This window comes from Pseudophryne corroboree, chromosome 2, assembly GCF_028390025.1.
Source record: "Pseudophryne corroboree isolate aPseCor3 chromosome 2, aPseCor3.hap2, whole genome shotgun sequence".
Classification (NCBI taxonomy): Eukaryota; Metazoa; Chordata; class Amphibia; order Anura; family Myobatrachidae; genus Pseudophryne; species Pseudophryne corroboree.
Window position 1 is genome coordinate 510,078,976 of NC_086445.1, and position 16,697 is coordinate 510,095,672.

The 16,697-nt window shown below is 46.5% G+C and overlaps 1 protein-coding gene across 5 annotated transcripts in view; it reads right to left on the minus strand.

The window, feature by feature from the left end:
• VMP1 (vacuole membrane protein 1) overlaps positions 1-16,697 on the minus strand; it is a 361,547-nt gene that overhangs the window by 53,584 nt on the left and 291,266 nt on the right. For all 5 annotated transcript variants that reach the window (XM_063954047.1, XM_063954048.1, XM_063954045.1 and 2 more), the window contains exons 9-10: positions 13,998-14,114; positions 4,937-4,998 (exon numbers count right to left, since the gene is read on the minus strand). In XM_063954047.1, coding sequence (XP_063810117.1) covers positions 4,937-4,998; positions 13,998-14,114 — 179 coding nt within the window. The remainder of the gene's footprint in view (positions 1-4,936; positions 4,999-13,997; positions 14,115-16,697) is intronic.

The window sequence follows — 16,697 nt, forward strand, 5'->3', positions numbered from 1 at the left end:
CTTCTACCGGAATACCCTAGGATTCGGTGTTCAACCGCCATGCCGTCAAACGTAACCGCGGTAAGTCTTGGAACACGCAGGGTCCCTGCTGCAACAGGTCCTCCCTGAGAGGAAGAGGCCACGGATCTTCTGTGAGCATCTCCTGAAGATCTGAATACCAGGCCCTTCGAGGCCAATCTGGGACAATGAGTATTGTCTGTACTCTTTTTCGTCTTATGATTCTCAATATTTTTGAGATGAGAGGAAGAGGAGGGAACACATAGACCGACTGAAAACACCCATGGTGTCACCAGGGCGTCCACCGCTACTGCCTGAGGGTCCCTTGACCTGGCACAATACCTCCAAAGCTTCTTGTTGAGGCGTGATGCCATCATGTCTATTTGAGGTAGTCCCCAAAGACTTGTTATCTCTGCAAAGACTTCTTGATGAAGTCCCCACTCTCCTGGATGGAGATCGTGTCTGCTGAGGAAGTCTGCTTCCCAGTTGTCCACTCCCGGAATGAATACCGCTGACAGAGCGCTTACGTGACTTTCTGCCCAGCGCAGAATCCTGGTGGCTTCCGCCATTGCAACTCTGCTCCTTGTCCCGCCTTGGCAGTTTACATGAGCCTCGGCTGTGACGTTGTCTGATTGAATCAGAACTGGTAGGTCGCGAAGAAGATTCTCCGCTTGTCGTAGGCTGTTGTATATGGCCCTTAATTCCAGTACATTGATGTGTAGACAAGCCTCCTGGCTTGACCACAGTCCCTGAAAATTCCTTCCTTGTGTGACTGCTCCCCATCCTCGGAGGCTCGCGTCCGTGGTTATCAGAACCCAGTCTTGAATGCCGAATCTGCGACCCTCTAGAAGGTGAGCACTCTGCAGCCACCACAGGAGAGACACCCTGGCCCTGGGGGACAGGCTTATCTTCTGATGTATTTGTAGATGGGACCCCGACCACTTGTCTAGAAGGTCCCACTGAAATGTCCTCGCATGAAACCTGCCAAAGGGGATGGCCTCGTAGGCTGCCACCATTTTCCCTAGAACTCGAGTGCATTGATGAAGTCAAATTTTTTGGTTTTAGCAGGTCTCTGACCATGTTCTGGAGGTCCTGGGCTTTCTCCATTGGGAGAAAAACCCTCTTCTGTTCCGTGTCCAGAATCATGCCTAGGAATGATAGTCGAGACGTTGGAATCAATTGCGACTTTGGCAGATTTGGAATCCAACCGTGCTGTTGTAGCACTCTCAGGGAGAGTGACACGCTTTTCAGCAATTGATCTCTCGATCTCGCTTTTATCAAGAGATCGTCCAAGTACGGGATAATTGTGACTCCCTGCCTGCGCAGGAGCACCATCATCTCCGCCATCACCTTGGTGAAAATCCTCGGGGCCGTGGAAAGCCCAAACGGCAACGTCTGAAACTGGTAATGACAGTCCTGTACAGCGAATCTCAGGAACTCCTGATGAGGAGGATATATGGGGACATGAAAGTATGCATCCTTTATGTCCAGTGACACCATAAAATCCCCACCTTCCAGACTGGAGATCACTGCCCGGAGCGATTCCATCTTGAATTTGAACCTTTTCAAGTACAGGTTTAGGGATTTAAAATGGGTCTGACCGAGCCATCCGGCTTCGGGACTACGAACAGGGTTGAATAGTACCCTTTTCCCCGTTGGACTAGGGGAACCGTGACAATCACTTGCTGTTGACACAGCTTTTGAATTGCAGCTAACACTACTTCCCTCTCTAGGGGAGAAGCTGGCAAGGCCGATTTGAAAAATCGGCGAGGGGGCACCTCTTCGAATTCTAGTTTGTAGCCTTGGGATACAATTTCCATCGCCCAAGGATCCACGTCTGACAGAAGCCAGACCTGGCTGAAGAGTCGAAGACGTGCCCCCACCGGTGCGGACTCCCTCAGTGGAGCCCCAGCGTCATGCGGTGGATTTAGTAGAAGCCGGGGAGGACTTCTGTTCCTGGGAACTAGCTGTCGCAGGCATTCTTTTCCCTCTACCCTTACGTCTGGCGAGGAAGGATGAGCCCCGACCTCTTCTGGACTTATGCGACCGAAAGGACTGCATCTGATATTGTGGAATTTTCTTTTGCTGTGGGGGAACAAAAGGCAAAAAGGTAGATTTACCCGCGGTAGCTGTGGAAACCAGGTCCGCGAGACCTTCCCCAAATAAAATCTCACCCTTGTAAGGTAAAACCTCCATATGCTTCTTTGAGTCTGCATCACCCGTCCATTGGCGGGTCCACAGGGCTCGCCTAGCAGAAATCGCCATGGCGTTGGCTCTTGAACCTAGCAGCCCAACGTCTCTCTGAGCGTCTCTCATATATAAGACTGCGTCTTTAATGTGACCTAAGGTCAATTAAATGGTATCCCTATCTAGGGTATCAATGTCAGCTGACAAGGTATCTGTCCAAGCTGCAACCGCGCTACATACCCATGCCGATGCTATTGCCGGTCTGAGTAAAGCCCCCGTATGTGTATAAATAGATTTTAAGGTAGTTTCCGGTCTGCGATCAGCAGGATCCTTCAGGGCTGCCGTGTCGGGAGACGGTAGTGCCACCTTCTTGGACAAGCGCGTTAAAGCCTTGTCCACCCTGGGCCAGGATTCCCACCATACCCTGTCCTGTGCAGGGAAAGGATACGCCATAAGAATCCTCTTGGGAATCTGCAGTTTTTTGTCTGGAGTTTCCCAAGCTTTTTCAAATAACTCGTTCAGCTCATGAGATGGGGGAAAGGTTACCTCAGGTTTCTTTTCCTTATACATGCGCACCCTCGTGTCAGGGACAGAGGGGTCATCTGTGATATGCAAAACATCTTTTATTGCAATAATCATATAATGAATACTTTTGGCCGGCCTTGGGTGTAACCTTGCATCATCGTAGTCGACACTGGAGTCAGAATCCGTGTCGGTATCAGTGTCTGCTATTTGGGATAGAGAACGTTTTTGAGACCCTGCAGGGCCCTGTGACCCAGTCAAATCCATGGATTGACTCCCTGTTTTTTTCCCTGGACTCTGCTTTGTCCAACCTCTTATGCAGTAAGGTCACATTTGCATTTAAAACATTCCACATGTCCAACCAATCAGGTGTCGATGTTGCCGACGGAGACAACCCAATCTCCTGCTCCACCTCCTCCTTAGATGAGCCTTCCGCTTCAGACATGCCGACACACTCGTACCGACACCCCCACACACACAGGGATATTTATCTGGAGATAGTCCCCCAATAAGGCCCTTAGGAGAGACACAGAGAGAGTATTCCAGCACACACCCAGCGCCAACTGACACCGGAAAACAAATTCCCAGAATATATAGCGCTTTTTCATATAATTATGTATAAAACACTCACTGCGCCTTACAAGTGCCCCCCCCCCCCCCCCCTCTTTTTTGCCCTGTGTCACCGTGTTCAGCAGGGGAGAGTCCGGGGAGCCAGCTTCTCTGCAGTGCTCTGTGGAGAAAATGGCGCTGGTTAGTGCTGTGGGACCAAGCTCCGCCCCCTCCAGCGGCGGGCTTCGGTCCCGCTCAATTTTATAATACTGGTGGGGGATTTATATAACTACTGCCTCCGCAGCCTATAATACTCATATGCCAGCCTTAGAGGTGTATATATGGCTGCCCAGGGCGCCCCCCCTGCGCCCTGCACCCATCAGTGCCTGCTAGTGTGTGTTGTGTGGGAGCAATGGCGCGCAGCGGCTTACCTCAGGGAAGATCTGTAGTATTCTGCCGCCTTGAAGTCTTCTTTTCTTCTTATACTCACCCGGCTTCTATCTTCCGGCTCTGCGAGGAGGACGGTGGCGCGGCTCTGGGACGAACAGCGAGGGGAGACCTGCGTTCCGACTCCCTCTGGAGCTAATGGTGTCCAGTAGCCTAAGAAGCAGAGCCTATCACTTAAGTAGGTCTGCTTCTCTCTCCTCAGTCCCACGATGCAGGGAGCCTGTTGCCAGCAGTGCTCCCTGAAAATAAAAAAACCTAACAAAATTCTTTTTCAGAGAAACTCAGGAGAGCTCCCCTGTAATGCACCCAATCTCCTCTGGGCACAGGATCTAACTGAGGTCTGGAGGAGGGGCATAGAGGGAGGAGCCAGTGCACACCCATTCTAAAGTTCTTTATAGTGCCCATGTCTCCTGCGGAGCCTGTCTATACCCCATGGTCCTTACGGAGTCCCCAGCATCCTCTAGGAGGTAAGAGAAATATATACATACATGCATAAACATATATATATATATATATACACACACACACACACACACACACACACACACACACACACACACAAAACAGTTTTGCAACAAGTTTCCATAGGTAGATGTAAGAATACTCTTTATGGGGGAAAAGTGGTATCAGTGCATGTTATGTGCGATGATACCACTTCTCCCCCATGTATGACCACTATAATTACCAGCAAACGACAGGGGCGCATATTATCAGTGCTGCAGTCTTTAAGATAACGCGCCATTACGCTGGCTAATGTATGAACGGTTAGAGCAACTGCGATTTCAACAGCTGCAGCTGTCGTTGCCCAGCGCACAGCATTATCCCTGGCTGTCAGCTCAGACAGCCGGGGACTGTGCATATACAATAACGTTTTTATTTACTAATGCCGCAGGGGGATTTCTGGCCGGCACATGCGCACAAGGAATGCTGGCCAGAGTAGACGAAGAGGGAGAGTGCACATTGGAAGACCGGTAGTTTAACATTCTCCCTCTTCAGCACACTTGTTATTAATACATGCTGCCGATATGGAGGTGAAACGGGTACTTACACATAACAGCATGTATTTTAATACATCTACCCTACCGTTCTCAAGAGTATTCATACCTCCGCAATATTGAAATAAACTAACACCAAAACCAAATGGTTGGCAGCCTCTTCAGTGGGCAAGATAAGAGTAGTGTTCTCTAACATAAGTACAAATATACTGTAGCACAAGTATTTCTCAATTACTCACCCGATTAGGGACACCATCTGCTCCACAATATGTTTGCTGAAAGTTATGATAACAAAAAGCTTCTGCAAAGAAAGTAAATCACAAAATCAATTAAGGAACCAGAAGAAACAATGTAACACAGAAGAAAACAATGTAACTAACAAAATGTGTGGCTTGCCAAAGACAAATACAATTTTTTTAGTTTATAGAACACTTTACTTTGCAAACAGTACAGGCTAAAAGCATCTGGCCACCTCTTCTAAATTGTACATGTGTCCAGTTCAGTCACACCCATTGCTAACGGGTGCATGAAATCAAGCATACAGCCATACAAACTCTATAGTCAAACAAAGTAGCACAATGGGTCGTAATGTGGCACTGTTATTAGATGCCACCTTTCCAACAAGTCAGCTTTAACATTTTTGCCCTGCGAGACCTGTTTCGGTCAATTGGAAATGCTGTTAATGTGAAGTGGAAATTTCTAGTATAAACTGTCCAGCCGCAAAGCATAACAGAACAGGGCTGCCACATGAGGTAACGTATGTACGTATGTGCCCTTTTAGGACTGGTTCTTGTCATGTAGTTTGAATTGTTTATACAAGAGAGGCCTGTGTCCATAGGATCAGTGGAACCTGATGACAGTATGAAAGTAAAATACCAGATGATCCCTTCAAATATGAAATGATAACTAACATGCATTCCTCTTGCTTTAGGGCCACACGTGATAGCTGTGTAATTAACCTAAGTAGCATTGGCAGCAGTACAAAACACAAGAGAGGAATGTAGCAGAGAGGCTGTGGGAGATGTTCATACATATTATGGAGAATACTTTGGTACAGATGATGTATGTCTTCATATGTGTACCTTAGTGAAAGATTTAGCAATCATTGAGGGCTACTGAGGTTAGAAAGTTACAATAAGGATATTTTCACAGTTACTAAAAGGAGGTCATGAATTTTAAAAGGTATAATATTATATGGTTTACATTCATTTTAGTACATACTGCTTGACAGGGATGCCAATAGTACATATTAAATGGGTCTAAAGTACCTTGGCCCTATAGGTGACAATAAAGTAAGGGCAGATGGAGTTCCAGCTGAGCTGAACTGTGGAGGAAGGTGGTTGCATTGACAAATAGCTCCATACTGGTCTGTTTGGCAACACTCCTGCTAGGTTTTGGCCAATGGGCCAGTTTTTACCTAAGAAATGGTTCCTCAAACAGCAGCTGCTGGATCTCCAGTTACTATGGTGAACCTGAAGATGCCAATGGGGGTCATTCCGAGTTGTTCGCTCGTTATTTTTTTCCGCTACGGAGCGATTAGTCGCAAACTGCGCATGTGCAATGTACGCAGCGCGCCTGCGCCAAGTAAATTAGCACAAAAGTTTGGTATTTTACTCATGGCGTAACAAAGTTTTTTCATCGTTCTGCTGATCTTAGTGTGATTGACAGGAAGTGGGTGTTTCTGGGCGGAAACTGGCTGTTTTCAGGGAGTGTGCGGAAAAACGCAGGAATTTCAGGGAAAAACGCGGGAGTGGCTGGGCGAACGCTGGGTGTGTTTGTGACGTCAAACCAAGAACAAAAGGGACTGAGCTGGTCGCAATGGCAGAGTAAGTCTGGAGCTACTCAGAAACTGCGGGGTAATCGTTACGAGAAAATTAGCGAATCTTTCGTTCGCAATTCTGCTAAGCTAAGATACACTCCCAGAGGGCAGCGTCTTAGCGTGTGCAATGCTGCTAAAAGCAGCTAGCGAGCGAACAACTCGGAATCACCCGCCATATACACACATGCTAGATCAGGGTTTGGCTTTATGACCTTTCAGTATGTGCTGTCCTGTTAGTTTGCAGATGCCATTAACTACTAAAAAATATAACGTTTAAAAAAGAATTGTTATTTAAAGTTAATGAAGAAGAAAATTCTCTCGACAACACAGAACTGCTGCTTTTCACAAAAAATGCCCTCATTGTTAAAATGTATTTGCATATGTGAGAAACCATAGGTAAATATCATGGCTAACCACTTATTTCCTGAGAACAGTAACCGGTAATGCTATTTTAAAATACTCAAACTTATTTCTTCGTTATAATCCACATATAAATAGCACACTCAGAGGACTCTAGATTACATTTTATTTTAGAGTGCCACTCTACACTACTCACTGTAATATACATCCCAGCCTTCTTACATTAATGACTACATAGTAGGCATGTCTCCCAACTGTAATTCAGCAATTTTTAATTAGATAGATAGATAGATAGATAGATAGATAGATAGATAGATAGACCTAGTCCCTCATCCCCCTGCAGTCTCTCCCCACTGTACCCTTTTCCCCTGGAGTCTTCCATCACTGTACACTTTTCCCTTGCAGTCTCTCTTACTTTCTCTATTCCCCTGTAGTATCTAAATTTCACCTCTTCCCCTACAGTCTCTTCCACTGTCCCCTTTTCCCCTGCAGTCTATTTCCCACTGTCCCTTTATCGCCTACAGTCTCCCTCAATGTCTAATACATTTGTGCTTCAGCCTCCTCCCCATAAATTTCTGTGCTCCCTTCCCATCGGAACCTCGGCCCCCTCCAGATTCATGCTTCTGCCCACTTTCCATCTGTGCCTCTGGCACATCCCTATGTGTGCCTCTGCCTCCTTACCCCATGGCAAGTGGCTGCGTTCAGAATTGACGTGGATGACCAATCGTATTCAGCACCACAAAACTGAACTGAAGAGTAGCAGATATGCAGTTTTCCGTTACCAAATCAGGGCTTTAAAAAAGGTTTTAAAATAGATTCTTTTAAAATATATATTTATTTAAATAAATATTGGCCGCACTCTAGGACTTGTTAAATAAAGATGCATACCCCTCCTTAGTTGGACGATAGAAAATGATGTATTTATTTAGCAAGTGTCACTATTATTTCTTACACTGTTCTTTTCCAGTAATCCAGTGTGGAAGGCAACTGGCTAATTTTAACAAAACTTTTTGAGAGCACAGGTTCTGTAGTTTATTGTATGTCTAATAAAATAAGAATTTACTCACCGGTAATTCTATTTCTCGTAGTCCGTAGTGGATGCTGGGGACTCCGTAAGGACCATGGGGGAATAGACGGGCTCCGCAGGAGACTGGGCACACTAAAAGAAAGATTTGGTACTACCTGGTGTGCACTGGCTCCTCCCTCTATGCCCCTCCTCCAGACCTCAGTTAGGATACTGTGCCCGGAAGAGCTGACACAATAAGGAAGGATTTTGAATCCCGGGTAAGACTCATACCAGCCACACCAATCACACCGTATAACTCGTGATATTTAACCCAGTTAACAGTATGAAATACAACTGAGCCTCTCAACAGATGGCTCAACAATAACCCTTTAGTTAGGCAATCACTATATACAAGTATTGCAGACAATCCGCACTTGGGATGGGCGCCCAGCATCCACTACGGACTACGAGAAATAGAATTACCGGTGAGTAAATTCTTATTTTCTCTGACGTCCTAGTGGATGCTGGGGACTCCGTAAGGACCATGGGGATTATACCAAAGCTCCCAAACGGGCGGGAGAGTGCGGATGACTCTGCAGCACCGAATGAGAGAACTCAAGGTCCTCCTCAGCCAGGGTATCAAATTTGTAAAATTTTGCAAACGTGTTTGCCCCTGACCAAGTAGCAGCTCGGCAAAGTTGTAAAGCCGAGACCCCTCGGGCAGCCGCCCAAGATGAGCCCACCTTCCTCGTGGAATGGGCTTTCACTGATTTAGGATGCGGCAGTCCAGCCGCAGAATGCGCCAGCTGAATTGTGCTACAAATCCAGCGAGCAATAGTCTGCTTAGAAGCAGGAGCACCTATTTTGTTGGGTGCATACAGGATAAAAAGCGAGTCAGTTTTCCTGACTCCAGCCGTCCTGGAAACATAAATTTTCAAGGCCCTGACTACGTCCAGTAACTTGGAATCCTCCAAGTCCCTAGTAGCCGCAGGCACCACAATAGGTTGGTTCAAGTGAAAAGCTGATACCACCTTAGGGAGAAACTGGGGACGAGTCCTCAATTCTGCCCTATCCATATGGAAACTCAGATAAGGGCTTTTACATGACAAAGCCGCCAATTCTGACACACGCCTGGCCGAAGCCAAGGCCAATAACATGACCACTTTCCACGTGAGATATTTGAGATCCACGGTTTTAAGTGGTTCAAACCAATGTGATTTTAGGAAACTCAACACCACATTGAGATCCCAAGGTGCCACAGGAGGCACAAAAGGGGGCTGAATATGAAGCACTCCCTTTACAAAAGTCTGAACTTCAGGCAGTGAAGCCAGTTCTTTCTGGAAGAAAATCGACAGAGCCAAAATCTGGACCTTAATGGAACCCAATTTTAGGCCCATAGTCACTCCTGACTGTAGGAAGTGCAGAAAACGACCCAGCTGAAATTCCTCTGTAGGGGCCTTCCTGGCCTCACACCACGCAACATATTTTCGCCAAATGCGGTGATAATGGTTTGCGGTTACTTCTTTCCTGGCTTTTATCAGCGTAGGAATGACTTCCTCCGGAATGCCCTTTTTCTTTAGGATCCGGAATTCAACCGCCATGCCGTCAAACGCAGCCGCGGTAAGTCTTGGAACAGACAGGGCCCCTGCTGTAGCAGATCCTGTCTGAGCGGTAGAGGCCATGGGTCCTCTGATAACATTTCTTGAAGTTCCGGGTACCAAGCTCTTCTTGGCCAATCCGGAACCACGAGTATCGTTCTTACTCCTCGCCTTCTTATTATTCTCAGTACCTTTGGTATGAGGGGCAGAGGAGGGAACACATAGACCGACTGGTACACCCACGGTGTCACTAGAGCGTCCACAGCTATCGCCTGAGGGTCCCTTGACCTGGCGCAATATCTCTCTAGCTTCTTGTTGAGGCGGGACGCCCTCATGTCCACCTGTGGCCTTTCCCAGCGGTTTACCAACAGTAGGAAGACTTCTGGATGAAGTCCCCACTCTCCCGGGTGTAGGTCGTGTCTGCTGAGGAAGTCTGCTTCCCAGTTGTCCACTCCCGGAATGAACACTGCTGACAGTGCTAGTACGTGATTTTCCGCCCATCGGAGAATCCTTGTGGCTTCTGCCATGGCCACCCTGCTTCTTGTGCCGCCCTATCGGTTTACATGGGCGACTGCCGTGATGTTGTCTGATTGGATCAGAACCGGCTGGTTTTGAAGCAGGGGCCTTGCCTGACCTAGGGCATTGTAAATGGCCCTCAGTTCCAGAATGTTTATGTGTAGGGACGACTCCTGACTTGACCAAAGTCCCTGGAAGTTTCTTCCCTGTGTGACTGCGCCCCAGCCCCGAAGGCTGGCATCCGTGGTCACCAGGACCCAGTCCTGTATGCCGAATCTGCGGCCCACTAGAAGATGAGCACTCTGCAGCCACCACAGTAGAGACACCCTGGTCCTTGGAGACAGGGTTATCAGTTGATGCATCTGAAGATGCGATCCCGACCACTTGTCCAAGAGGTCCCACTGGAAGGTCCTTGCATGGAACCTGCCGAATGGAATTGCTTCGTACGAAGCCACCATTTTTCCCAGGACTCGTGTGCAGTGATGCACCGATACCCGTTTCGGTTTTAGGAGGTCTCTGACTAGAGAAGACAGCTCCTCGGCTTTCTCCTGCGGGAGAAACACTTTTTTCTGTTCTGTGTCCAGAATCATCCCCAGGAACAGTAAGCGTGTGGAAGGAACCAGTTGTGACTTTGGAATGTTTAGAATCCAGCCATGCTGTTGTAGCACTTCCCGAGATAGTGCTACTCCGACCAGTAACTGCTCCCTGGACCTCGCCTTTATTAGGAGATCGTCCAAGTACGGGATAATTAAAACTCCCTTTTTTCGAAGGAGTATCATCATTTCTGCCATTACCTTGGTAAACACCCTCGGTGCCGTGGACAGTCCAAACGGTAGTGTCTGGAATTGGTAATGGCAATCCTGTACCACAAATCTGAGGTACTCCTGGTGAGGAAGGTAAATTGGGACATGCAGGTAAGCATCCTTGATGTCCAGAGATACCATGTAATCCCCCTCGTCCAGGCTTGCAATAACCGCCCTGAGCGATTCCATCTTGAACTTGAATCTTTTTATGTATGTGTTCAAGGATTTCAAATTTAAAATGGGTCTCACCGAACCGTCCGGTTTCGGTACCACAAACAGTGTGGAATAGTAACCCCGTCCTTGTTGAAGTAGGGGTACTTTGACTATCACCTGCTGGGAATACAGCTTGTGAATTGCCTCTAGTACAGCCTCCCTGCCCGAGGGAGTTGTCGGTAAGGCCGATTTGAGGAAACGGCGGGGGGGAGGCGCCTCGAATTCCAGCTTGTACCCCTGAGATACTACTTGAAGGATCCAGGGATCCACCCGTGAGCGAACCCACTGATCGCTGAAATTTTTGAGGCGGCCCCCCACCGTACCTGGCTCCGCCTGTGGAGCCCCACCGTCATGCGGCGGATTTGGAAGAAGCGGGGGAGGACTTTTGTTCCTGGGAACCTGCTGCGTGGTGCAGCTTTTTTCCCCTTCCTCTGCCTCTAGACAGAAAGGACCCGCCTTTTCCCCGCCTGTTTTTCTGGGGTCGAAAGGACTGTACCTGATAGTACGGCGCTTTCTTAGGCTGTGAGGGGACATGGGGTAAAAATGCTGACTTCCCAGCTGTTGCTGTGGAAACAACGTCTGAGAGACCATCCCCGAATAACTCCTCACCCTTATAAGGCAAAACTTCCATGTGCCTTTTAGAATCTGCATCCCCTGTCCACTGCCGAGTCCATAAGCCTCTCCTAGCAGAAATGGACAATGCACTTATTCTAGATGCCAGCCGGCAGATCTCCCTCTGTGCATCTCTCATGTACAAGACTGAGTCTTTTATATGCTCTACGGTTAGCAATATAGTGTCCCTGTCCAGGGTGTCAATATTTTCTGACAGGGAATCTGACCAAGCAGCAGCAGCAGCACTGCACATCCACGCTGAAGCAATAGCTGGTCTCAGTATAACACCAGTGTGTATATATAGACTTTAGGATAGCCTCCTGCTTTCTATCAGCAGGTTCCTTTAGGACGGCCGTATCCGGAGACGGTAGTGCCACCTTTTTAGACAAACGTGTGAGCGCTTTATCCACCCTAGGGGGAGTTTCCCAACGTGACCTATCCTCTGGCGAGAAAGGGAACGCCATTAGTAATTTTTTTGAAATCACCAATTTCTTATCAGGGAAAGCCCACGCTTCTTCACACACTTCATTTAATTCTTCAGAGGGGGGAAAAACTATTGGTAGTTTTTTCTCCCCAAACATAATACCCTTTTTTGAGGTACCTGGGTTTATATCAGAAAGGTGTAAAACCTCTTTCATTGCCTCAATCATGCCACGAATGGCCCTAGTGGACATTAAATTTGACTCATCGTCGTCGACACTGGTATCAGTATCCGTGTCGGCATCTGTGTCTGCCATCTGAGGTAGTGGGCGTTTTAGAGCCCCTGATGGCCTTTGAATTGCCTGGGCAGGCACGAGCTGAGAAGCTGGCTGTCCCGCATTTGGCATGTCGTCAAATTTTTTATGTAAGGAGTCGACACTTGCACGTAATTCCTTCCATAAGTCCATCCACTCAGGTGTCTGCCCCGCAGGGGGTGACATCACATTTATAGGCATCTGCTCCGCCTCCACATAAGTCTCCTCATCAAACATGTCGACACAGCCGTACCGACACACCGCACACACACACAGGGAATGCTCTTAAAGGAGACAGGACCCCACAAAGGCCCTTTGGGGAGACAGAGAGAGAGTATGCCAGCACACACCAGAGCGCTATATAATGCAGGGACTAACTGAATTATGTCCCCTATAGCTGCTATAATATTTACTGCGCCTCAAATCTGTGCCCCCCCTCTCTTTTTTACCCTTTTCTGTAGTGTAGACTGCAGGGGAGAGTCAGGGAGCTTCCTTCCAGCGGAACTGTGAGGGAATAATGGCGCCAGTGTGCTGAGGGAGATGTCTCCGCCCCTTTTTCGGCGGACTTTTCTCCCACTTTTTTCTGTATTCTGGCAGGGGTAATTACCACATATATAGCCTCTGGGGCTATATATTGTGGTTATTTTGCCAGCCAAGGTGATATTATTGCTGCTCAGGGCGCCCCCCCCCAGCGCCCTGCACCCTCAGTGACCGGAGTGTGAAGTGTGTATGAGGAGCAATGGCGCACAGCTGCAGTGCTGTGCGCTACCTTGGTGAAGACTGAAGTCTTCTGCCGCCGATTTTCCGGACCATCTTCTTGCTTCTGGCTCTGTAAGGGGGACGGCGGCGTGGCTCCGGGAACGAACACCAAGGACGGGTCCTGCGGTCGATCCCTCTGGAGCTAATGGTGTCCAGTAGCCTAAGAAGCCCAAGCTAGCTGCAAGCAGGTAGGTTTGCTTCTTCTCCCCTTAGTCCCTCGTTGCAGTGAGCCTGTTGCCAGCAGGTCTCACTGTAAAATAAAAAACCTAATATATATACTTTCTTTCTAGGAGCTCAGGAGAGCCCCTAGTGTGCATCCAGCTCGGCCGGGCCCAGAAATCTAACTGAGGTCTGGAGGAGGGGCATAGAGGGAGGAGCCAGTGCACACCAGGTAGTACCAAATCTTTCTTTTAGTGTGCCCAGTCTCCTGCGGAGCCCGTCTATTCCCCCATGGTCCTTACGGAGTCCCCAGCATCCACTAGGACGTCAGAGAAAATATGTTACGCAGGCAGTTCTGTGGTATGTAAGAGGTCAAAAGGGATGCGGGGAGATCTGGAAGATATATGGAGAGGTTTGAGGAACTTGTGGGGTGCATCAGCACAATGGAGAGAGATTCATAGAATGCACCTGCTCTGGGTACAAGTACTCAATGTCACACCTCTGAATTAACCAGGCCTTTAGGGTGTGCATGTAATAGAGGAGGTGGGGGGCACTGCCCTTTTCATTTATACTGGGCCCCACAATTTCTGATGGCAGTGCTGTTAATATATAATAGATGCAGACACATAAACATACAAACACAGACACGCATATATACTAGTCTGAAAAGTGGTACATTTTGTTCTCTGAAACATGTAGAATTTATTACAAATTAACTTGCCTGGATGTGCATTTTAATTATTGCTTTTCCAATCAGAGTGGCTCCAAAGAAGGTCCAGAAGGGAACAAGGAAATGTCCACATGTTATTCCTGCCAAATCAAATAGGGGATTGGGAATCTGAAAATAGAATTGCAAAAAAAGGCTAAACACAACACATAATAACACTTTTGTGACACAGTAATAAATAAATGCATGGCACACAGCTGAACACATTTCATAGCACCTTCAATACTATGTCTGTACTGTGCACGATTTAAATTATCTATATTGTAGGTATAACAGCATTGTTAAGGTTCAGTGGTGAATCATTTGGAGGTGAAAGAGTTAAGCGATATGACTAAACTCTCACGCAGATAATAATTCTGTTACTCAGAAGGTGTGTCACTCAACAAATACTGTAGAATGACAAAACAGGCACTTGTTTGCATGCTGTAATGCTGAACAGCAGATTCTCAATTATGTCTTTCAAGATATAGTTCACATTAGATTAGATTTTTAAACCTCTCCTTTTAATATTAGGAAATAATGCTTGTAGTCCAAGTGAGCAGTCTGCATTGAATATGTATTATTACTGCATATCTCCCATTAACCAAACACGTTATTAAATGTGTTGTTTTTCTGTTTTTTTTTATAACAACAGTTGTCAATATGTGTAGAAAGTATGCAAACTTAAAACAAACAATACTAAGATACACCAATAAACAAATACAAAAATTATAGAACCAACAAAGATGTTGGTGAAAAGAGTTTAAGGCAGTGGTTCCCAAACTGTGTACCTCAAGTTGGTGGTCCAGGACCAAATCACATTATTTACGGTCAAAGTGATAGGCAAAACCAGTGCTAGTGGCTGCCATTCATAAAACATGTGGACAAACAGAAGTACAGCCCTGTCCACAAGCATATAACTGAACCCAAAGATGACAGGTAGGCACAATGCACTTAATAATGATTTTTTTAATGTATCAATATAAAAACTTTTATCCTAGGGGGTGCTGATACTGTAGGGTGCCGTGATTCAAGAAAGTTTGGGAATCACTGCTTTAAAGGATAACTGGTGCATAGTTATCTTACATCCTAAATTCTGACCTGCATTAGCTTACTAATTACTCATTCCAGTAAAAGTAAATGATAGATGGAACATACTACTCATTTTGAGGAATGCAATCATCAAATAAGTGCTATTGGTTCATGTACCGCATCAATCTTGATACAAAGATAAAACAAGTATATACAGGTATATATATTTTTTGTCATTCACTTGTACCATGAGTGTTGTTTAAATTAACAAACAGGCATTTCTAAAACTAAATTGTACTACATTTTCATTAACCTGTTTATTAGATAAAATAATAAAATCAAAGCGCAATATAAATCACGCAATAAATTTTGCCCACAGGCACCATCTTAGAGGGAGTATCTGGGAATCCGTACCAATGGGACCGTAATTTATACTGGAACTCCACTACATAAACACTAGAGAAGCAAGCATAGGCTAGCCGGAAATTTTTCTCCCAATTAACCTCACCCAGTTCCTTTCCAATCTCTCAGTCACAAATTTCAGTAAAGTGGGGGAGGGCTAGGCTAAATTTATAACTCAGGGAGATACAGTAGCATAGGTTGGGGCCACATCGCTGGTACACAAGCTTTCAAAGACGTAAGAGCTGTAAGCAGGGCTCCAGAGGTAGTAGGAAGTGGCAGACTTGAAGATAATGCCAATGCTCCTCGAGAGACAAGTTCCATTTATCATGAACATCAGTAAAGGTCGCTATTTTGTCCCCACTTGTCAGCTATTCAATTCTGAAAAGTCCCACATCATACCAAAAACAAAAATAGTCTTAGGTCAGTCCCAAAAAGGAATCGTACATGAATGAGAAAACATGTGAGGATATGGAAGAAGATTTTCTAAGGGAAATTCCAGCAGGTTACGGTGAGCCCAATAGTGGGGTGGGAAATATTGGGAAGGGTAGGGAGCCATGCGCTTATGGAAATAGGAACAGCCACGTCTGACTCCATCTGTACCCACTGTTTAGTAGTATCTGCTCTGGACCATTCCATAATCCTATTGAAGAGATAAGCCTGATGGTACACCTAAATGTTCAGAAATCGTAACCCCCAACACTGTGTCCTGTCCATTTGATTTAAATTCTACATGGTAAGACTGACACAAGCTTAGATATCTTAAGGAAATATTGTCCTTCCTTAAATGCTGCTTTTTATTGTGAGTTTGTTAGTCTAATACTAAAGTTGTGCTTATAAGATTTACTTATCTATTGCTGACAGTTTATTCTGATGAACAAAGCAGTTTAAAGTTTTGGTGAGGGGCATTTTATAGCGGTTCTGCTACAGAAAATAGACATTAAGGGGTATATTCAATTGCGGTCAAATTCCGGCGTGAATTCGACAGTTTTTGGATTCGACACAATTCGACAGGCGAAACCCTCCACCCGGGACCAGAATTCGACATATTCAATAAATAACGGATTTGACAGCCCCGCTGTCGAAAAACGGACCAATTGACGACTAGTGGGCGGCCTGTATTCGACTTCATGGACAGCACAAAAGTGTTAAATAAATCCTGAAAAAAATTGCATGGGGTCCCCCCTCCTAAGCATAACCAGCCTCGTGCTCTTTGAGCCGGTCCTGGTTGTAAAAATACGGGGGGGAAATTGACAGGGGTTGCCCCATATTTTAACAACCAGC